This window comes from Dermochelys coriacea, chromosome 4 (genome assembly GCF_009764565.3).
Source record: "Dermochelys coriacea isolate rDerCor1 chromosome 4, rDerCor1.pri.v4, whole genome shotgun sequence".
NCBI classification, from domain to species: domain Eukaryota; kingdom Metazoa; phylum Chordata; order Testudines; family Dermochelyidae; genus Dermochelys; species Dermochelys coriacea.
This window is the reverse complement of record NC_050071.1, coordinates 16,317,867-16,342,559: the sequence shown is the minus strand read 5'-3', so window position 1 is coordinate 16,342,559 and position 24,693 is coordinate 16,317,867. Positions and strand designations below refer to the sequence as shown.

The following is a 24,693-nucleotide window of genomic DNA, read 5'->3' as shown; positions in this document are numbered from 1 at the left end:
CCAAACATTAGATACACATGCAAAGAAGAATACATCTGTAAAATTCAGTTGCTTGCATAGTTTAGTTTCTGATGTGTTTATTTTCTAGAAGCTCAACTGAAAAAAATTAGAACCTGAATATATTGCTGAACTATTCAGTTACTAGGGTTGAAGATGGCATTCTGTCATTGTTTCTCTTATTGTCATGCATGTCTTGGACTGCCAGTAACACATATGAACAAATCGGCTAACTTCCAGAAAGTACAGAATATGATGAAATACCGTTAGAAAGTTTTACTGCCATAAGAAAACACACAAGAGTTTGGTAGGAACAAAAAAGTTGGCAAGTGCCAGAAGGGAAAGATCCAGAAGGGGCGAAAAAAAGAATCAAGAGATATCCCAGGCTCACATTCAAATTTTAAAAATAAAGTGCATAGGAAAATCAAGCAACTGAAAACAGTTTGAATCTTTCACCCATAAATCTATAGGATGCAGTAAAATTTATAATCACAGGCATCCTTGCAGTCCACTTGCCAAATCCAGGAGTTCTCAATCCTTGCTCAGTCAAAACTCCTGTTGATCTCAGTGGGAATTTTGCCCACGAAAGGACTGCAGGATTTGTCTTAAAATAGTAAACAAAGAGTTGAGAGCTCTAAAAATGTAACTTAAACAAATTTCTGATGTCCCTGAAGATTAAAAAAAATATTTAGTGGGTATATTATAGCGCAGGTTCTCAAACAAAATCCTAGCATGTTGTATTTAAAACTCAGAAGCATGTGGAGGACCATCTTTGGAACTTTGATCATTGTAGTTGCATACTAATGCTTCATTGTGTTGCTATACTTTTAAACCAACCTACATATCTCCTATGTGTGGCTCTACTGGTTCATGCATCACAGTTTGAGAACTGCTGCTATAGTGTCTCTGATCTGTAGGTGAATCCCTGGCCCCAGTGAAGTCAATGGAAGTTTTGTTAATGATTTCAGTGGAGCCAGGATGTCGCCTTTATAGAGTATTAAACCAGTGCAATAGCTTGACTACTTGAAGATTCCTGGACCCATTCTATTCTGTTGTGGATGTCTATTATATTTAAAAACCAACCAATCAAAATTTCACAACAGGCATATACTTCTCATTTAGATATGTCACTATTTGAAATAGACCGTGAATACTTCAAACATTAATATGGGCATCAATTTCACCTCATAATATTATAGCCCAATGTCTTAGCTAGTCAGAAGTCGGCCACCATCTCATTTCAATAGAAGTCCCCATAGTTTTGTAAATGTCTGTGTAAGAAGCCAAAGTCCATCTTAGGGTGATGAGTGAAACAGATGGACTCACTCATGAAGACTGGGGATGTTGACTTGATCTCTGCTGACTGGCCTCTGATCCTGAGTTAGGTTGATTGGGTTCTCTCTTATTAAAATTTTGTCATTGATAAACACTGTCACTAGACCCTCAGCTGACATGCCAAAATAAATTAAGATGCACTCATTCCCCCCCCCCCGCTCCAAATAGTAAGACTAACAGTACTTATATAGTGCTGTATGTAACCAAAATGCTGTACAAAAATGAACTAATTAATCTGCACAACCTCTCCGGTGAGGTAGGTATGGTAAATGTTGTTATCCCTGTTTTATTGATGCTGAAAGGTGAAATGGCTCACCCAAGGTCACCCACCACAGCTCTGATTAGAGTTTAGGGCATTGTGAGATTTACTTCATTAATGCTTGGGAAATGCTTTGAGACTAACGGATGGTATACACTGTAAAAGGGAAAAGCATTCATGAATTAGTAATTTATTTTAATTACTACTACCAAAAAGTTCAGTAAATGTTGAAGAGGCAAATTGTCTGTTACACTCATGAAACATAACAGAAATTAAAGCTGTTTCATGGGTGTGTAAATAAGCAAAATCTGGCCTGGAATCTGTATGTTTTATAGCACATGTCTCTGTGTAACTAGTGCTTTAAATGGGCCAACAAAGCAAAAGGGAAAAAAATGAAACACGGTGTTATGGACAGATAATCTTTTCTCTTGGCATTTGTGCTCAGTTAAAAATTCACAAGTCAGAAAGGGCTTCCCTGTGGTAAGGATACACATGAGCACTTATAGGTTGAATTCTGCTCTCAGTTACATCTGTGCAACCCCACTAGGGTTACAAGGCTGTAAAAGGACCTGATCTAAGTCACTGAAGTCAACAGAAAGACGCACATTAACTTCAAGTGGGCTTGGATCAGCGTAGTGGAGAGCAAAATTTGGCTTTGTATTTTAATGTCATAGCTGGCATTTAGGATGGGCAAACTTCAAAAGGTTCAGGGAGGGTAATTCAGATAAACATCTGGAGTTTCTCTGATCACCTGTCAGGAATTTGGGCCAGTTTCAACAAAACACTAAACCAGTGCTTAACTTTAAGCATGTGCCTACTTATCAGAACACTTAGGGTGATATCCTGTCCCACTGAAGTCTATGGATATTTTGCTATTTACTTCAGAAGAGTCAGGATTTCACCTTTGTGCTTAAATGTAATCGCATGCTTAACTGATAAGTCAGGGTTTTGGCTCTATACATTTATCCAAATCTTAACCAAATTCATATGTGATATTGAAATCCTGATTGGAAATCCTCATAGGTTTTCCCATGAAACTCCTAGTGTTTTCTCTGGTTTGGATCAGAAATAGTATAAGAATTGAGTATTTCAGTAGTTTTTTTTCCCTAGACTTGTCTAGAATTGTGATTGTATAGGGGCAAAGGGAGGGGAGGAGGGATAGCTTGGTGGTTTGAGCATTGGCCTGCTAAACCCAGGGTTGTGAATTCAATCCTTGAGGGAGCCATTTAGGGATCTGGGGCAAAAATTGGGGATTGGTCCTGCTTTGAGCAGGGGGTTGGACTCAATGATTTCCTGAGGTCCCATCCAACCCTGATATTCTATGAAAGTGCAGAAAATTGGAAGGGGATGCGAAAAAAAATTATCCAGACTTTTCACTCACATCTATTTAGAGTGATGCATAATATAAAGAAAGATATTGGGGATTTAAGACCATTTAAGACCACAGACCATTTTAAAAAAATAAATTGAGTGGTCAAAGCAACTTACTACCTTTTTACTAAAATCTGAAACAGAAATCAGCTGAGACAAATTAGTTAAGAGTTTCAAATTCAATATTGACTAAAATGCTTGTGCCAGAATAAAAAATCTATGAAGAGCAGTATAAATGATTAATCATTTTAGTTCAAGGAGATCTATATTTCAAAATGTATACGCATATTGTGAGCTTTCTGAATCATATAAAACAAAGACAGAGCAGTTTGAGTCCTTTCTGTTTAATATTCACCATATATCATTTTCTTTTAGGATTAATTTGAAAAATGTAAACTACTTAATATTTGTATAACTGGAATATCAGTGTGCTATTGATAGAAAGTCTTGGCCACTTATAAATAGCCAATATTGTTAGCCTGCTGGTTGCATATTGCTAGATATATTTTTATTGAACAGGGTTTACAGTATTATTTGTAACAGTAAAACCCTAAAAAAGTATGATTCAAGATGAGTTAATATTTTATAATTAGGTAGATCTGTTTACCAAGGATATCAAACTTGTCTTCAAATATTAACCCCTGTGAGGTAGTTAACTATAAATATGTCCATTTTACTGTTGAGTAAACTGAGACACAAAAAATGAAGTGCCAATTACCAAACTTTGGTTACTAGAGTTAGACAGCTAAATCTATATCCTAATTGAATGGCTAAAAATACTGGCAAATTGTAAGGGGTCAGGACTATCTATAAACAGTAATACAACATGTTAGCTTTAGAGATGTCCACATCTTGTCTCCCATTCTCCTGGTTTACCACGCTTCCTGCTCTATTTTAAAGGAACCTGACTGATGCAAGATTCCTGCTTAATGTATATATGCTGTGATTCATGTATATTTGTTTGGCTTTTTTTAATTTCCAGGACACTAGAAGTTTTGGTGAGTTTGAATGAAGGACAATCTTTGATCTCCAGCTCATTAACAATCACTGCTTCGGAATGTGTAAGTCAATGACTGACAGCATTTCATGTAGACGTTGAAATTGTGAGACTTACCGTTTTATCCTTGCATAACTTTTTGGGTGGGAGAATCTTTAATCAGAGCAGAGTCTATTAATAATGTGTGAAAAGGCATAGTCGTGAAACCGTACCTAAGCACAGATGCATATATCTTCTAAATCATGAAGTGTTGTGAAATGCATATTTGTTTGTGCACACAAGCAAGCTTTGCTGATTGGATGTGCTTAATGAAATGATTGGTATTTGGCAGATTTTTCTGCAGTTATAGTATGTGAAATGACTTATTTATTATTGCCCATTAAGGTGGCAGACAACTATATTTAGTTAGCATTCCAATCTATATAGGGTTGCCAACTTTCTAACTGCTGAAAACTGGACACCCCTGCCTTGCCTCTTCCCCAAGGCCATGCCCCCGCTCTGCCTCTTCCATGAGTCCATGCCACCTGACACTCGGTCTCCCCCCAAGGCCCCACCTCCTGCCTTTGCTCTTCTCCTCGAGGCCCTGCCCTCTTCTCGCTCCTAGGATTCTAGGAAGTTGGTGTGATGGAGCAAGTTAGCGCTGATTCATGAGACTTAGAACAGCACGAGAGGTTTAAAAGAAGTGTGTGTTCCTTGTCTTTTGGAAAATTTTTCTCATACTTGATTCCTTTCTACAACAAAACTCCACAGAAAAATCATGTAGAGAAACCCTCTAGCCTTAGAAGCATTCATTAAATGTCTCACCTGTTCTGTAGGTAGGCTTTCCACACGCACCTTCTCAGGGACTTTATTTTTAAAAGAGAAAACGGATTGCATGCTCAAATGAAGCAAACCTAATGAACAGATTCAGCGTGGTATCTGTTTGCAATTGTGTCCTAATACTTAGGGCTTGTCTATATTAGAAAAGTGGTACAGTCTTAACTAAATTAATTTGAAGTCTGTATAGTTAAATAGGTGATACTCCTTAATGTAGATGCACTGAAACTCATTTAATCCTTGTTTAGCATGTACTAATAAATTACTAAATTAAACTAAGTTAATTTAAGTGAGAGTTAAACAGGTTTAAGTGCATCTACATTAAGGGAGAAGTACCACCATCACTAATATCAAAAAACGAAGTTTAAAAATCTTCTTATACTTTGGTTAAAAACCTATCCTGCCTCTTTTGCATTAATTATTAGATACCAAATGGTACAGAAATGTGAGTCTTTTCTTGTGGCAAGGGTGAATGAGATGTTCTATAAACTTAGAAAAGGAAAGTTTCAGCTGTATAAACAAGAATGCCTTGCTAAAACATATCCCAAGATAATGCCAAACAAACCTGACAGCATTTGTAATTCTGCTATAAAATGCAGCAAGCCATTTGCCAGGCTGCTGCTAGCTAGCCGTCCAATTTTCCATGGTCCTAATCATCTTGTTTCTGTTTTAGAATCTCTAAATTTGGTCTTTTGGGGAAGGGCTTTTGGCATATTATGCACAGTAAGATTTGTTTTGTAGAAATTTAAGTCTTTTTAGGTGTATAAATAGTTCTTTGAAAAGCTGGCAAGTGATTTTTGGCTGGTTAAGAAAGTTATTTTATTTTAAAATCAGACTGATTTTTAAAATTGTCACTAAAATAAGCATCTGAGACGATTGTTTGAATAGAAATGTACTAATCCACACTCTTGATAACTCGCAAAAAAAGTAGCCTTGCCCAAAGGTGTCAGGGGGCAGCAACTGGCATTGAGGGGTTCTGGGATTGTAGAGGCACTAACTCACATTGAGGGGGAATGATGTGGGGGGGCACTAGGATTTGGGAGAGCAGTAAGTGTCATTCAGGAGGTGTTGGGGGTATGGAGGGAGCAGTAACTGGCATTGATGGGGTGTGGGGGGAGGACTAACTGGAACTGATGGGGCATGCTGTGCTGGGGGCACTAAGTGGCAGAGGGGGATGCATGGTGTGTCTGTGTGATGGGGAGAGGCGGTAAGAGAGCAGTAATGGGTGGAGGGGCAAGCACTGTGTGCAGGGTGGGGGTCAGTCTCCAGAGCGGGGTGTGTGTGTGTGTGTGGGGGGGCAAACAGGATCCTCCCCCCTTCTCCCTGCCCAGCAGTGGCAGTGCTGGTACCTACCTTTCCACTGGAGAGGCTGGAGCCAGGTCTGGGAGCCAGCCAGTTTTGTCCGTCAGCTGTGGCAGCTGAGTAAAGGCTGCTCTTCCTGCCCTTTCAGCCGGGAGGCTGATCGCGGTTACTCTGGTAACTGGACTTTTAGTGTCTGGTCAGCTGTGCTGACCGGTTACTGCCAGGTCTCCTTTTCGACTGGACTTTCGGTTGAAAACTGGACACCTGCCAACACTAAGTCTTTGCATGATTCTGTGCAAAAGGAATGTTACCATATGTATTATGCTAAATTTCCAGATAATGTACAAAACATCTTTTTCACTATTGCATGATTAACTGGTTCTCCTCAACCCCGACGTAGACTGTCTATAAAGAGCTTCCCTCCTTTTCCATCACCATTGCTTCTGTATTGCTAACTACTTCAGAAACTGCTGAAGATTAGACCCAGGCAGAGAGCTATTTGTAGAGGGGAAAGCCAGGGAAATCTCCCTTCCCCTCTGGGCAGTGTCTTTGCTGCCTCTCAGCATTCCCTAACTTGCCAGTTAAGGAATGTATGTTTTCAATATGTACAGTGGATATGGTTTTCTTATAGCTATGCATTATTATATGTGAAATGTATTAAAACATATTATTTACTACAGTCTGCTGCGGCAGCTCTGAGGCCTTTGGATGATTTCCCCCACCCTTTAGGGACCTGCCTTCACTGCAAATATAGTTGTATCAGAGGATCTAGTTAGGATACAATTGTCCACTGACTCACTTACAACTTGGTTCCAGTTTATAGTGTAGATGAGTCCATAGTGGTGATATAAAGCCTGAGGTTGTATAGATGGAATCTCAAGACTTTTGCCCAGTTATGGAAGACCCTAACCCTAAAGCATGCCCATACTGTGGCTTTACTTTCAGGTCAGTAAAAAAACGAGACCGTGCATTCTGTATTCATTGTGTGTGGGCATGCCCAGTTCCTACTGAAATCGGTAGGAGTTGTTAGCACCCAAAGGGCAGAATTGGCCATTTGTGTTTGTTAAAGGGAGAGAAAAGGAATATAAATAATATTCGTGACATGCAAAATATAGACTAGTTCCTCAGGAACCTGGTCACTCTGTACTTCCAATGACCCCACTTTTTAACCTATCATTTTGTGTGGTTTTCCAACAACAGATTGTTGTTCACAGGGAATGAACCTGGAGAAGCCAAGCTTATTTTCCCCAACCCTTTTAAAATTGCAAATATGGATAATTTTGGGGGGTTGATGTCAACATCAACTCAAGTTTTATGATTTGGGGTGGGGAGTCTGAATGACACTAGAATTGAGGCAGCTCACCAAATCTAAGACACTTAGGCTACAAATCTTATAATGGATTCATCTATTTTCACCTGATGTCATGATGTTGTATCAATGGATGATGATGCAACATCTTGAATTAATGACATAAGGATACAGAAGGATGCTCTGTCATGACACCCGATATACTACTCTTCCCTTTTTCTTCATCCTTTCAGAAGGGTGAGTGGGCCACAATATGCTGAAACTATGAATTTACCATGACCACATATAAATCTGCATGCTGACAGTGCAAACAAACTTAAAAAATACAGCATCAATGCAAAACAAATCATATTCAATCATGATATTCCTCTGCTCTGTTCATGGCAAAATCTTAACCCATTTTGTTTCTCTGTGGTTAAGTTTCAAGTAGCAGGAAGCAGAATAACTACGGAAGTGAACTGACAGGAAATTCAGCACTACTTCTCCACATCCTTTCTTTTTTTTTTTTTTTCTTCTTTCTTTGTAAACCCTCATGTCATGCGTTGTGCAGAGAAGGAAGGGCCGTACAAGGAGAACTGTTGTTTCCATAGTAGCAGATGGGCAACTGCATAGAAATGGGTCACTGCTAGAACACTGAGCTAATTCTAATGGCAGGGCAGCTGATGGCTAACCTGGTACAAGAGAGTGAAAAGTTGCAGCCTTCCACAGCAAACTGAAGTTGCTGCAGAGAAAACCAACAAAAGAGGTGTTACAGCGAGGCATGGACATTATTTACTTATGATACCATCTTAAAATGATCACTGAACATTTACACATTATTAGTCATCATTTGAGTAGGTCTTGATTCTCCTTGTCATTGACACCAGAATAACTTCACTGACTGCAATATAACTCCTACTTTACTCTGGCTTGAGAGGAGAATCATGCTGTATCCTTTGCCTTTTTTTTTTTTTGGTCCCCATATGAAATGTGAATAGGTCTCATTCACACAACATATCACTGATTTCCCCTTAATGTTGTTCCAGATCAGCATGCTGTGGAGCACAGTATACCAGGGTTTAGAAAAGCGTGCAGAAGATGTGGGTTTGAGGCTTTTAGCCTCTGGGCCACTTCTGTTCTCCACATTCTTCCTTAAAAATAAGGTTAGAGGTACAGTCTAAGCCTTTGTGAGAGTCACCGTTCATGCTCATCATAAAAAACATATTGACAAAAGGGCTGACCGTTAACTTGATAGAGGCGAAGCATAATCCCTCTCTGTGCCTCTGAGAGTGTGGCTCATTAAGAGCCTCATGGCACAATTAACCTATGCCCAAGTGGCACCATTTAGCCTTCGGCCATCTTTGCTAGCATGCATGAGCCAAAGCAGTGACTTTGTGTGACTTGTAAGACCTTGTGAGACTGTCTAAGTTTAAAAGTCTCAGTGGAGTATCTGTCTATTGAGAGAGACAAGATGGGTGAGGTAATACCTTTTACTGGACCAACAGTTATGGCTCTTTAAAATTCCACCTGTCCCTTTGGGTTAGGAGGAAACTTCTAGTTATCCCATAACTGTCTACACTAGGCTTCTTTGAATCTTCCTCTGCAGCAACTGGTATTTGCCATGGTCAGAGACATGACACTGAACTTGATAGACCACCAGTCACATCCAGTCTGGCAGTTTTTATGTTTTTTCCCCTGCAAGGCAAGAAGAACATTCAGACTTCAGGATTATAATGAAATCTTTATTTTTAGAATACCAAACACCATGGTATAGGAGCTCTCTATATAGGGCCCTACCAAATTCACGGCCATGAAAAACATGTCACGGACAACGAAATCTGGTCCCCCCCTCCCCCCCCCCCCGTGAAATCTGGTCTTTTCTGTGCTTTTACCCTATACTACACAGATTTCATGGGGGAGACCAGCATTTCTCAAATTGGGGATCCTGCCCCGAAAGGGAGTTGTAAGGGGATCGCAAGGTTATTTTAGAGGGTTTGCAGTATTGCCACCCTTGCTTCTGCGCTGCCTGGAGAGCAGCAGCTGTTGGCCAGGCACCCAGCTGTGAAGGCAGCACCACTCCAGCAGAAGCGCACAAGTAAGGGTGGCAATACCATACCATGCCACCCTTACTTCTGCGCTGCTGCCTTCAGAGCTGGGCGGCCGGAGAGTGGCAGCTGCTGCCTGAGGGCCCAGCTCTGCAGGCAGCAGCGCAGAAGTAAGGGTGGCAATACCATACCATGCCACCCTCGTTGCTGCTGGCGGCAACTCTGCCCTCAGAGTTGGGCTCCCGGCCAGCAGTCGCAGCTCTCCATCTGCCCAGCTCTGAAGGCAGCGCTTCCTCCAGCACCAGCGCAGAACTAAGGGTAGCAGTACCGCAACCCCTCTAGAATAACCTTGCGACCCCCCAACAACTCCTTTTTGGGTCTGGACCCCTACAAATACAACACTGTGAAATTTCAGTTTTAACTAGCAAAAATCATTAAATTTATGATTTTTAAGAGTCTATGACCATGAAATTGACCAAAATTTTCCGTGAATTTGGTACGGCCCTACCTATACACCCCTTCTGGGATTCTACTTTCCTATTCTCTTTCCTATCAATGGTTGCAGACTGAATTGATGATCAGGCAAACAGCTTTCCTTAGGCAGCTCTTAATGTAATCCTTTAAAGTCATTAGTCACTGGATGCTTGGTGTACCTGTGCCAGTGACACTTTTTTCCCCTCCATATTAGGCCTGATTTTCCTCTCACTTATGCCAGTTTCACATCAGTATAACTCCATTGACTTTGTGGAGTTACTCCTGACTTACATTGGAGTAAGTAAGAGGAGAATCAGGCCCATTATCTTCCAAGTGTGATTTGTGCAGTGATTGCCACACAGTAGTCTGGAACACAGGTCCATAAAATGGCACAGGTACATGCAGTTTCAGTGTTCTTTGTTTTACAGTTCAAAGTTTTGTGGCCTATCATATTCTATATTGATGCTCTATCCAGTCCTTTAAAATAGCTTATGCACCTGAGTTTCTCCAAAACCAAGAATATGTAAGGAACCGGGCAACATATACATTACCTTTTAATCTCCCTTCTGCCCTGTTTTGAAGTCGACACACATCATTCATTTTATCATACAGCTTTTTAAAAGTATCCTGGTTTACCAGGTACATTCCTCGGCTCACAGAAGAGGAAGGAACTAAACATACAAGAAGTCAGAGGAGCTAACTCGGGGTGAATTTGGCCCAGAGCGGGCCTGATACTGTAGGCTTCAAAGAGTTTTGTCTGAGTAAGATCTGTAGAAAGAGGATCCAGCAAGTAGGAATCCTCTGTATGTGAATCAATATGTAACTGTGTTGGGTGGGGGGGAAAGGAAGAGGGAAAACATTTATTAATGAGATAGAAATTGTTAACGTCATCCAGTGACTGTCTTTTCCCTTCTTGTTTCTCCATAGTCGAATGGCATAGCTGCCCTTATTGCCATTCTTGTGCTGTTACTTTTGGTGGCTATTGGTCTTTTATGGTGGTTCTGGCCTCTTTGTTGCAAAGTGGTAAGTAAAAAAACGTAAATGGCTAATTCGGACATATGACCTATAACTGTCACCAAACTCTTGTTGGGAAATATAGATTCTTTTTCATAGATGTTTCTGGAAAGCAAGTGGTAGAGCAGCACAGTTGCTGTAGAGAATGGATAAAGTACATCAGACATAGATTTGGGGTATCTTTATCAGTGGTCTATTGAAAGCCACAGAAGAGGTCAGTCTAATAAGAGTGAAGTAACTGTGTTCTTTAATGACAGGTTTCAGAGTAGCAGCCATGTTGGTCTGTATCTGTAAAAAGAAAAGGAGCACTTGTGGCACCTTAGAGACTAACAAATTTATAATAAATTTGTTAGTCTCTAAGGTGCCACAAGTACTCCTTTTCTTTTTGTTTTCTTTAAAGCATTTGCTGCTCTGATAGAAATGTAAGCATAGATGAACCAGGATAGGATTATTCGGGTCTCGATCTGGCTTTTACCCAAGTGCCATATTTCTGTAAAATCTTTGATAAAAGCTTTTCCTCTATTTTAAAGTTGCAGGCTATAACGGCATGCAGATGTTTTTCTGAAATAAAGGACTATTTTGAAAGCACTAGCACTAAAATTGATATTTGTAGTCCATTATGGACTCTGAAGTTGCAAATCCTTTATTCTCTTATTAATCCCTTGCAAAAAATGAAATTGCCATTCTGTCTATATTACATCAACTTTCATCTGAATAATGGTTTCAGAGTAGCAGCCGTGTTAGTCTGTATTCGCAGAAAGAAAAGGAGTACTTGTGGCACCTTAGAGACTAACAAATTTATTAGAGCATAAGCTTTCGTGAGCTACAGCTCACTTCATCGGATGCATTTGGTGGAAAAAAATGCATCCGATGAAGTGAGCTGTAGCTCACGAAAGCTTATGCTCTAATAAATTTGTTAGTCTCTAAGGTGCCACAAGTACTCCTTTTTCTTTTTATCTGAATAATGAACATTCTTTATCCTTCTAGCAGCAGTCAACAATGGTGCTTCAATTCCCCTCCTCCCCCATTATTGGCAGGAGTTTGAGGTTGGTGGATTTTGATGAGGTGGCAATTTCTTCCAACCTGGCACTGTATTCCGTCTACCCAGATTTGTCACAGGGGAGTTGGGGCAGTGAAATATCATTCCTCTTCTCAAATGTTCCAAGGCTGTTACTGGAGCACTGAGGATACAGTAATTCCCACGGCTAACCAGAAGCCGGTTGTGAGGACGAGAGGGCCTCAAAATTGGCATGGAGGTACGGGGCCTCAGCCTTCTACGGATCCCCCATGTTCTGTGGTTTCCTTCTCTAATGGGAAAAATCCCTCCTTGTCCCAGTCTTCACAGGATTGTCCCAAGACATCTCCGGAAGGATATCTTTGGGTCATGTTCTTTAGATTCATAGATGTTAAGGTCAGAAGAGACCAGTGTGATCATCTAGTCTGACCTCTACATATTGCGGGCCACAGACCTCAGCTACCCACTCCTCTCCTGTAATAGACCATAGCCTCTGGCTGAGTTATTGAAAACCTCAAATCATGGTTTAAAGACTTCAAGTTACAGAGAATTCACCATTTACACTAGTTTAAAGCTGCAAGTGACCCATGCTGCAGAGGAAGGTGAAATACCCCCAGGGTCTCTGCCAGTCCGACCAGGGTGTGGTTTTAGGGCCTAGTGCTACAATAGTGCTGAGTTCTGAATACTCAGTGAACTTCTTACCAAATACTGACACTTCAATAGTTTTTTGGTTTGATAGCCATATCCTTACATTACAGAGACAAGGCGGGTGACATAATATCTTTTATTGGCCCAACTTCTGTTCTGAAAGACAAGCATTCAAGCTTGCACAGAGCTCTTCTTCAGGTATGGGAAATGTATTCAAAGTGTCACAGCTAAACACAAGATGGATAGTTTAGCATAGGTAGTTAATGCATATTTTGAGGGGCCATTCAAGGTGAGGTGTCCCATTAATACCTCTTCAGTTCTTGGGGTGTGGGGGGGAGCTGTGTGTGTTGGGGGGGTGGTTAAGTGGCTTATAGATTGTTGTAATAAGCTATAAATCCTGTGTTACTATTCAGTCCTACTGAGCTCCGAAGCTCATCTTTTGAAGATGTTGTACAGGTTTCCTTTGAGAATGAGGAAAGAGGTCAGATACAGAGTGATCTCTTTATGAAAAGTGTTCACCCACAGGTGATATGGTATTTTCATCTTTCATCATTTTTCTCTGCAAGTTCATACAAAAACGTAGTGATTGTCGTTTTCACCTATATAGTGGTGTTAAGGTTCCTTCCCCACTCTGAACTCTAGGGTACAGATGTGGGGACCTGCATGAAAGACCCCCTAAACTTATTCTTACCAGCTTAGGTTAAAAACTTCCCCAAGGTACAAACTTTGCCTTGTCCTTGAACCCTATGCTGCCACCACCAAGTGTGTTAAACAAAGAACAGGGAAAGAGCCCGCTTGGAGACATCTTCCCCCAAAATATCCCCCCAAGCCCTACACCTCCTTTCCTGGGGAAGGCTAGATAATAATCCTCACCAATTTGTACATGTGAACACAGACCCAAACCCTTGGATCTTAAGAACAATGAAAAATCAATCAGGTTCTTAAAAGAAGAATTTTAATTAAAGAAAAGGTAAAAGAATCACCTCTGTAAAATCAGGATGGTAGATACATTACAGGGTAATCAGATTCAAAACATAGAAAATCCATCTAGGCAAAACCTTAAGTTACAAAAAGACACAAAAGCAGGAATATACATTCCCTCCAGCATAGCTTATTTACCAGCCATGAAACAAAAGGAAATCTAACACATTTCTAGTTAGTAAGTAATCTAGCTAACGGAAGTTCTGAGACTGCATTCCTGATCTGTTCCAGGCAAAATCATAGACAGACAGACCCTTTGTTTCCCCCCCCCCCCCTCCAGCTTTGAAAGTATCTTGTCTCCTCATTGGTTATTTTGGTCAGCTGCCAGGGAGGTTATCTTAGCTTCTTAACCCTTTACAGGTGAAAGGGTTTTGCCTCTGGCCAGGAGGGATTTTATAGCATTGTATACAGAAAAGTGGTTACCCTTCCCTTTATTTTTATGACAAGTGGTCATTGAGGCATTTAGTGCACTGGATGAGGTACGCCACATAACAGGCATGTGTAGTATCCATGTATCTTGAAAGGTGTGTTGATCATCGTAGCATTGGAGATGTGTACAGGTTTTGCATCTGTTGTTCTGGCATGGCCTGGTGCAGCTCTGAGTTGGTGTGCCCTGGTCTGTGGGGAGCTTGCTTCTGATAATGAGCTTGGAGAGGTTTGGGGAAAGGGAACTGTTTGAAGCCCAGAAGAGGGGGTTCAGGAAAGATTTCTTTCAGGATGTAGTCCCCATCCGGTATGGGTTTTAGTTTGATACCTCACATGGATTCCAATGTAGGATGGTAGAGGATGACTAGGGGTGTGCAGTTGGAGGGAGTTTTATTTCTGTATTCTATATTGAAGTTGTAATGGAAATCTTTGATGGAGTTTGGAGCATATCTGGAATATACCTGTTCAGAGGATGAAAATGTCATTGATATAGCTCAGATATATCATTGGTTTTGTGGTGTATTTGTCCAGAAATTCCTTTTCAAGGTGGCCCACGAAGAGGTTAGCATATTGGGGAGCCATCCTAGTACCCGTGGCTGTTCTCATGGTTTGGACTAAGTGTTTGTTATTGAATGTAAAATTGTTATGAGTGAGGATGAGTTTGGCAATGTGTTTTGGGTGGATATCTGTGGGTTGTCCATTGTCTTGTAAATATTTGAGGCCGACAGCGATGTTGTCACTATGAGGGATGTTGGTGTTTAGTGAAGTGACCTCCATGTGGCAAAACTTATGTTCTGAGGGAGGTTGTTAATTTTGAAGAGATTCTGGCGGAAGTTGATTGTCTTGGAGAAAGCTGGTCCTTTGCATGAGTGGTTTGAAGATGCTTCCTATGAGACCCAATATTCCTTCAGTAAGAGTGCCATAGGACAGATATGTTGAGTCTGCCTGGGTTCCCTTGTTTGTATACCTTGGGAAGCATGTAGAACATCTTTGAGTTCGTGGGGAATGAAGTTGTAGAGTTTCTCTTTGGATTTGTTTGAGGAAGAATTTGATGATATCCTTAAATTCCTGGGTAAATTGTGGTGTGGGGTGTTTTTTGAGTTCTTTATAATGGGTGGCATGAAACACTTGTCTATTGGCCTTGTGAACATAGTCATCATGGTTGAGGACTACGATTGTGCCCCCTTGAACTGTCATAGAAAAAGACAAAAATACCATATTAGCTCTGGGTGAACCCTTTTCATAAAGCAATCACTCTGTATCTGACCTCTCAGTCCCCATCCTCAAAAACCTGCACAATTCTTTCAAAAGATGAACCTGGGAGCTTAAATTCTGAACTTTGCTAGATACCAAAAATCAGGGATTGAATGGAGACACTGGATATATATTTCAGAGTAGCAGCCGTGTTAGTCTGTATCTGCAAAAAGAACAGGAGTACTTGTGGCACCTTAGAGACTAACAACTTTATGGTGCCACAAGTACTCCTGTTCATTTTACTGTATAGGTTATTATAACAACGTATAACCTACTTAACCCCCTCCCACAGCTTCCCCCCCCCTTTTTCTTCCCCTTTCCCCGCCATGACTAGAGAGGTGTTAATGGGACACTTACTCTTGAATGGTCTTTGAAATATGTGTCAAGTAGTTATGCTAAACAATCTGATGCACCTTTTATTTAATTGTGACATTCTGAATATGTTTTCCAGACCTGAAGAAGAGCTCTGTGTAAGCATGAAAGCTTGTCTCTCACCAACAGAAGTTGGTCCAATTAAAGATGCTACCTCACCCATCTTGTATCTGTAATATCCTGGTACCAGTGCAGCTACAACACTGCAAATCATTAGATGATGATAAAATGCTCTTATTCCTTCTTTCTATTCCACATCCAGTATATTAATATTATTCATTATCCCAGTTTGTGGCCTACTACTTACTGCCTTTGACATAAATGTCCTTGACTATTGATCACTCCAAAAACTTTGGAGAAAGGGTGGATAAAACCACAGACCTGGTTGTCTTGCTGATGGAAGTATTTAGTTTCATGGGACAGAACAGCAAGGAGGAGAGCAGCAAAGCTCCCAAGCCTAAAAACTGTTGTATCTCCAGAATCAAAACAAAAAGGGATAAAGTTGTTAGACTTTGAACAAGAACAAATGAGAACTGCAGAAGTTCCTGCCTTCTATTATCTGCAGACAGTTGGTGTACAACAACGTTTTAGATGACTTAGGTATTGTGCTAAATCATTGGCAGGATTCAGTTCTCAAAATGTTAGGTGATCTGCAGTCTATGTACAGTACCAGGGTTTTTTGCTGCCTTTTTTTTTTTTTTTTTTTTTTTTTTTTTTAAAAAGGGAGTTCACGGTTGACGGTTCTCTCACTCTTCCTTGAATATCAGAACAGATGATTGTATCAAACTGGCTTCAGGCTCTAGTGCTGACATTTCCTAATGCCCACATCACTGGAACATTTGAAAAGTGTTAACGGGTGGATTAAAAGGACTGTTGCCTGAAGCACTAACTTTTTTTTATTATTATTATTATTATTTATTAATAAAGAAATTGGCTCTCCTCCAAACTCAAGTCTTTATTCTTTGTATCTAAGTAAATGAGATGCAGTCCTCCCTGATGATAAAACCAAACCAAACAAAATTGGAGACAAATCAAATTGTACATAAGGTTAAGACAGAGAAGTGTTCTTCAGAACCGTCGGGACTTCATTTTACTAATGTGAATGAAGAAAAAATGCAGGCAATCTTGCAATATTATGTCTTTTAATACCTGCAAATTCTCATACTGCATTTGAGTAATTGACTACAAAAATTGCCTAAATTCCCGTTTGTTTTTTTTAAATTGCATTTAATAATGGCTTCCCAGTGAACTTTGCTTTAAAAATCAAATTGGAATAAGTACTGACACTGTGTGTGGCCTGTCGAAACATAAGGATGGGAGCATTTTCATACCACTTCTGTCAACAGGGCCAAATATCTGCTACTCAAAGCAGATTATTTTCTCACACCCTTGTCACTTAATGGCAGGGTACATTTTCAAACAAGTTTCATCTTTTGAAGCGGCTAGTAACTGTGGCTAATTAAAGCATTAGCTAATTTTAAATCTAGTTTATCCTACAACTCCAGTGAGTTTAGCAGCACCATTTTAGGGCCTGATCCCATGTCCAATAGGTCAGTGGAAAGGCTCCCACTGACTCACAGGTTTACAAAGCCCATTGAAGTGGTCATGAGTCTTTTCCTTGATTTCAGTGGGGTTTAAGTTCAGACCCTTAATAGGTTTTGGATTAGATTTTTTTTTTTGTTCAAATCTTGGTCCTATTGAAATTAATAGGCATTTGGCCCTAATGAGCATTAGCCCACATCATAAAACTACTACATATTTTGGCACACTTAGTTGCCTCGGCTTAGGAGAGTCTCAAGGGTGTAAGAGTTATGAATTATTATTGATAAATATTTATATAGGGCCATAATTTTTTATGGCATTTTACTGACATTAGAAAGGCCTCAGCTCTGAAAAGCTTAATGTACATCAGACAAATAGAGAAATTTAAGGTAATAGATAAAGAAAGTAGAAGGAAAATGGGATGGGAGTTGAAACAAGATAATGTGAGTTTTATAATATTGAGAGAATCTTTTTGGTGTTGATCTTTGGATAAACTTCAGTGCTTCTCAGTTCCTATGCACAACTTCACATGCCTAAATACCTTTGCAAATCTTGTCCATAACCCCTCTGCTTCAAGTTTCCCCATCTATAAAGTGGGCATAATGGTTCTGATCCACCTCACAGGGATGTTATATGGATTAACTAGTCAGTGTTTGTAAAGTGCTCCGAGATCCGGTGTTGGAATGCACGACAGAAGCATTATTTATTCACCCTCAAGTTAACAAGTATAGGAGGAAAAATCATGTTCTGACACACTTTTGCAATCACCAAACAAACATCCTTCTGTTGAAAATCCTTAATTTGTTCTCCAACCTGTTGAAGGTTACAAGAACTAACAAACCAGTTTAATATTTTAATTCTGAAGTATTTGGTAATATGTTTCCAGTTATACCATGCATTTACTTCTAACTATATTCATTTTGTGGGAAATTGCCAGCACTACTATGGTGGGTCTCACGCTTTCTCTTCTTGCAGAGTGTTCAGGGCACCATTTCTTGCCCCTGAACTGGGGTATTAACTGCCCCACTAGTGTCCTAGGGGAGGGAGGGGGAGTGGAGAGGGAGGGACCGGGCCCACCTCTACTCTGGGTCCCAGCCCAGGGGCCCTGGGGATAGCAGTAAACCACTAGAACTAGCAGTTCCTTCCCCTGGGCTACTTTCCTCTCCTGCCCTTCAGCTTGTGGGGCTTCTTTGCCCTCACTCTGCACAAACCAGGTGTCCCTTTACCTAGAATCTTGGTCTTCTTAGCCCACCACAGCACTTCTCCAAACTCTCCTCTGCTTCTCTCCAAACTGCTCTCTGCTCCAGCACCATTCCACTCTGCTTCAACTCCTCCCCTTGTCTGATTGAAGGGGGGGGGGGGTTATCAGGTGACTGGCTTCAGGCACTTTAATTAATCTATAGCAAACTTTCTTCCCTCTGCAGGGAATAAGGCTCCCTTCTAACACTTTCCTGCTGCCCTTTAGCCATGCTGTATCACAATTTTAATCTCATTCATATATGTGATGCCCACATTTATTTGGAAGTGAACTATTTTGGTGGCATTACTATCTGAGATGTCAGTGGTGACATGCAAGTTACTTTTATCAAGATTAAAAAAAAATTCTTCTACATATGAGGCCATGAGTCCACTTATTTACTTGATATTCAGAGGCACTGGTGAAGATAATTAAAGTACTGGAATTAATGGCAGGGATAGGGATAAAATGATATCCCTCTATGAAAATAACATAACTAGTATTTCAGTACAAATGTAATTTTAACAGCTTTTTATGTAGCCATCATTTTATATATTTTAATCAAATCTGTATTGTACTAATGCACAAAACAATCATGAGTCCTAGTATAGGTGGAGTATTTCTTTTTTCATATCTGAAAAATACTGAGGCACAGAAAATCATGACCGTTTGTATAGATAAAGTATTTCTTTACTGTTAGCTTGGCCACAGATCGAGCCCACTTGTAGTCTGCTAAGTCCAGCTTGTTTCTGTTTTGCAGAAAACTGTTTCTGACTCTAATTTTTGCTATCATCTAATAAATACATTGGTGTGTTTTTTCTGTTTAATGGCTTGTTGGGGATTTTGAGGTGAGTAGCAGGGGAACTCACAGAAGTTCATGCGATGCATGTGTGTAAGAGAGCAGAAAGAAAGTGGAAGGGGTGTAAGTGGCGTAAGTTTATTTTTTTATGCTATATTGCATATTAAATTAAAGACTAAGACTAAGATAAAATAAGATTAGGAGCACTTCATGTAGAGCGAATAGAGGGCTTTTATTACTAACATGAAAACCCCCTGGCATGTGCTTGCTTTCCTGTTTTCCACTCTGTTGACAAATTGTTAATATTTATGTGCCAGAAACCCCGTGGATGGCTATAAATTAGAAACAAACCTCCTTAACAGGAGGGATTATTTTTCCAATAACAATTTAAGAATGTTTGTGAATGTAGCAACACCACACTGTAGGCATTCCACACTGAACACCATGGAGGAAAGCCATTTTCAAATTATAGATTTGAAATGTGAAAGCTGCAGAAATAATTTGGGTGGATAGTTTAAAGGCCTAGAGTTGATCTTGAGTTTCCAGAAGGTATTTTGCACTTGTCACTGGGCCAGAAATTCTCCAAATGCATGGCATGAGAAAGCTGGTTCATAGTTAGGCAAGTTCTGAGGTAGGCTTTTGGGCTGCCTTTTGCTGATATTGACTAATTAACAACATAGGACTTCATCACTGGCTCTTACTTAGAATGACTGAACCTCATCCAATTAGTAAGTAAATGGGGAGGCATGTTTGTCCCAAAAAGTGCCTGTCAACAAGTTGATTTTATTTAATATTAGAGAGATGGTGTTAATTTCCACACACGTTTGGTAATCAGGAGTACAGGGAGTTGCAACAGCACTTGCCAGTTTGTGAAGAAACATTGGTGATTCGTAGCGGAATGGTTAACAATTAAGATACTCTATCAGATTTTGAAGGTCACTTGCAGGCTCTGACTGCTGTCACTCATGCTTGTCTTTGTATTGTTTTTAGGTCATCAAGGATCCTCCACCACCACCTCCAGCTCCAAAAGAGGTACAGTATGAAGGTGTTTGTTGACCTGTACACTAAGACATCATCCTAGCGAACCACCAATTACATTAATTACATTAAACCATCCCATATATTACGAACCAGCTCTTTTCCCCCAGCTGCTGGAGAGAAAAGATGACACAGTGGTTAGGGCATTTTCCTGGCATGTGAGAGACCAAGGTTCAGGTCCCATATCTGTCACAGACTTCTTCTGTGATCTTGGGGAAGCTGCTTTTTTGGTGTCTCAGTTTTCCATCTGTGAAATGGAGGTAATAGCACTTCCCTACCTCGCAGAGAGGTTTGGAGGATAAACGCATCGAAAAGATTTGAGGTCCTCAGATATAACATTGGTGGAGACCATATAAGTACCACAGACAACTATCTACTCTAGCCACAATTCCTCCTTAACCAGCGCCATCCCCTCTTTGGGCTGTATCTGTCCCACCTTTTTAAAAACCAAATAAAATAATCAAAGGTACTGTATTTTTGATGCTGATAATAACGATACTTGGTGCTTATCCACATGAGATGCCCAGTTTTATTTATTTAAAATAACAATAAAACTCACCATAACAAGAAACTCGAGGCTTCCTAACAATGAACTACCTTAAGATAACAGTTCATGACATACACTCAATTAACTCAGCCAGACAGTAAATTAAAGCACCAATAAAACCCTTTAACCATCTCCCGCCCCCCTGTTGTCCACCAAGTACATATTCTAAACTTCCTCCCAAAATTCTTTTAAATAAATAGCTTTCTGTTGCATGTGTGCTCCCGCAGAAGCCAGACTGCTAGAATTCTGGGTGGCATCTGACCCACCTTTTAAAAACACAATAATCCAAGGTTTCAGAGTAGCAGCCGTGTTAGTCTGTATTCGCAAAAAGAAAAGGAGTACTTGTGGCACCTTAGAGACTAACAAATTTATTAGAGCATAAGCTTTCGTGAGCTACAGCTCACTTCATCGGATGCATTCGATGAAGTGAGCTGTAGCTCACGAAAGCTTATGCTCTAATAAATTTGTTAGTCTCTAAGGTGCCACAAGTACTCCTTTTCTTTTTACAATAATCCAAGATACTGTATTTTTGTTGCTGGTAATCGTGATACTTGGTGCTTATATGTGCAGAGTTCTGTACAAATAACCAACTACAGATATTGCTCTATTACTGAATATTAAACTCGTCTTAGAAATGGAGGGCACATGGTAATCCAATGCCTTCGCCTGAGAAAACACAAAAAGACTTCATTAAGGTAAAATTAGGATTGCAGGCACATACCAGTGTTTTGAATTTATATCACCTTTGAGGAACATTACAGTAAACACCCCCGCCCTCACCCCGAATCCAGTGAATTCAGTGCTAAGGTGACTGCTTTCACAAAACCACACAGTCACACACAAATGACAAGTAAGGCCCTGATCCTGCAAAGACTTAGGCATATGCTAAGCTTTCTGTAGTGTGAGCCAGCAGGCCTGATTCTCATTTATACAGAGTCCCCTTTTTACCATTCTGGCATTGTAAAAGGGCCTTAAACTAAGCAAAATTGCAGTTAACAAAAGGTAAAATCCTAGTAAAGACAAGACAAAGCAGTTTGTAGTTATTACACAAGTTAGCAGGTCAAGTTAAAAACTGTTTCATTTTGAAAAACTTTGTTTCAGATTTTTAGGGTTTTTTCCCCTTTTCTCTCACTTCTTCCCATCGTCTTCTAGTGGAGGAAAAAAAAGTAGGATTCCCCCCGCCCACACACACACACTGTGTTTAAAAAAAAAAAAAAAAAAAATTGTGCAACCAAATGCATGGCTTGGTCCTATATCTGGATAGAAATGGATTATGGGGGGATTCCTGCTCTTGTTACATGTTAAAAATTGCAGATGTTCAAAATGAAAGGCTGTAGACTTTAGTATACTTGTATACACCAACAGAAAACAGTTTCAAATAATTGTTGAGGCCAGATGTTCTCGAAAATATTGGACTGCTAGTCCAGGATTTAAACCATCACTTTCACCATCACTCTTCTATCTGAGTTCTCTGATTTAGAGAGATTCAGCTGAACAAACAAATTTCTTAAGAAGAACTGTAAAATGAACGATATGCATTACTTCCAAAATCAATCTGAGAACCCTACATTGCCTTGGGGGCAGAGTTAAGATTGGGATTGTAATTTGAGAATGACTGTCACTTGTGAAAGGGAAACCTTATCTCTGAATTACCTGGGGTTCTAATTTTTTTCTCCTAACTTTTATAAGTCACAAAAGTCACTTAAGCCATTGACAAATGCTTGCAACTTTGACTTCCCTTAACAAAATGTTTTGACGTTAGAAGTTCCTTCTGTTTGGAAATTGTCCGAACATGAGACTGGGGAGGGATGAAAGCTTGGATTGGTGTCAGATTCTGGTGGTGATATTCTCCCCCTTCCAGTTGGTTTGCTGAGATGTGCAGGAGAAGAGCCTGTCGTTTGTACACTTCCTAATATCTGCAGGAAAAAGGAGATTTTATCAGAGAGGGAATTCCTTTCTGAAGACCTCATGAGGTCTATGGAAGTGGGATGGAAAAGGGGAGAGCAATGGGGAACCACACTGGAGGATTAGCCTTCTATTCCTGTGGATATCAAGAGCTTCATAGGAGCAAAATCCACTCCTGGGGTATAGAGAAATAGGTCTTGTTTTGGTGAGCACCTTAGGGAATATCCAACAGAATGTCCTTGAGCTGGTATCTGGGTTGAAGGGGTGAGCAGGAGAGCAAGGAGGGTTGCCCCTGAAACTGACGGGATGAATCCAATAAGTTTAATTATCTGCTGTCTGTTCTCAAGTGATGATCTGCCAAAAAAAGGTACTACAAGACTCTTCTATCTGTGGAGCCCGCCACTGTTTACAATGTGGCTTTGTGTCCAAGCAGCTTTGGAGAACCTTTGTAGGCTGATTCTGCAACCTTCTGTGCTCTGGATAGCAGACCAGGTCACTCAGTACTGGGGAAGTGAGTGTTCTAGGAGACTCACAAGTTGGTCTGCACATGGGCCTTGTTTCAGATAAGCATTTAAGTGTAAGTTCTAGCATGTACTTAAGGCAAGCATGTGCGGCCACAGCTCAGGATCGCTTGGTCCAAACTTCACGTGGGAGTGTGAATGTGTCTGCTACCCACACTTGGCCTTCACTGAGAGAAGTTGCAGATCTGTTGCAATCAGTCTACTGAGGCTGTTGATGATTCTGCCTCTCTGTCCTTTGGCTATTGGCCTGGGTTTTGTACAGAGAGCAAAGACATTTTACTGGAGCAGGCCTCTGTGGCTGGGAATCTGTCTTCTCAAGCACATTGTTTCCCTCTTTTAAAAATATATAATGTTAATGATTTTTCTCTGTGTTTTGTTTGCTCTCATCACTGGAAAGGAGGATAATGGGGTAAATGAGCTCTGATTAGTGGAAAGTCCAGTTTATTAAATGGCTTGAGAATGCTGGTCACGGATTGGGACACTTCTAATGGTTGCCAGCGATGTTCTTCCATGTGCAAAAAACATTTCCAAGGGTGGTCAGATAGCGCCTGAAATAATGAAAACTGCCTTTAAAATCTGCTGCTGTCACATTAGAGCATATTTAAGTCTGGAAAACTGATTGTGAACACTAATAAAAGGATGTGCTAGAAAAGAACTTAGTGCAAAAAATGTTTTTGAATTTATGGACAGGAAGAAGAAGAAGATCCCTTGCCTAACAAAAAATGGCCGACAGTGGATGCTTCCTACTATGGAGGACGAGGAGTGGGAGGAATTAAAAGAATGGAGGTTTGTACTCTGGAAAGAAAGAGAAACACTGATGCATGAAAAATACAAGTTTTCTGAGGCTCAAGTTGATGGCAACAAAGTGTGCTGGAAATATAATTGTATCATGTTTGCTTGCTTCCCACTGACATCAGCCTCCTAAAAGTTTTACCCTCTAAAAGAATTCTAAGTGTATCTCGGTCGATTATGGAAGAACTGATTTCATTAGTTCCATTTGATCTGAACTCTAAATAGATGCTGAAAGGCATGCGGATTCCATCAAGCTAATGAGGAGGAGAGTGAAAGCCTTTTTGAGTGTTTTGGAAGAAATTGCAGTGTAACACAAGTACTCCAACTGTGGCCCAGCCAAATGCACTGACAATAGCGACATTAAGGAGAGGCTTGATCCGTAAGGAATGCACAGCTACAACAAGAAAAGGAGTACTTGTGGCACCTTAGAGACTAACAAATTTATTAGAGCATACAACACAGCTACAACAGTGCCTGTCTTTGAAGAGACATGATAGCACCATGTTAATTAAAATAGAATGAAAAATGTGCATCCTTATGGGTATGTCCCTTATGTCACATCTTATAGTTCAGTCAGCCTGTATGGAATTTGCAAGGCAATTTTCTTGTGCATTTTAACTTGATTCTAAAAAATGGTCACTATCCAAGGTATCAAAACCACAACGAACCATAATGGGGCCCAGTCCTCCTTGAGCGCTCCTGAAGTCTGCTCCTGTAA

General features: G+C 40.3%; 1 protein-coding gene across 2 annotated transcripts in view; it reads left to right on the top strand.

The window, feature by feature from the left end:
- Positions 1–24,693, top strand: part of ANTXR2 (ANTXR cell adhesion molecule 2) — a 174,281-nt gene that overhangs the window by 67,979 nt on the left and 81,609 nt on the right. The window contains exons 11-14 of one of the 2 annotated variants that reach the window (XM_038400255.2): positions 3,945–4,023; positions 10,812–10,907; positions 20,163–20,204; positions 23,874–23,969. In XM_038400255.2, the coding sequence (XP_038256183.1) occupies positions 3,945–4,023; positions 10,812–10,907; positions 20,163–20,204; positions 23,874–23,969 (313 nt within the window). The remainder of the gene's footprint in view (positions 1–3,944; positions 4,024–10,811; positions 10,908–20,162; positions 20,205–23,873; positions 23,970–24,693) is intronic. The other variant, XM_038400256.2, reaches the window with a different exon arrangement.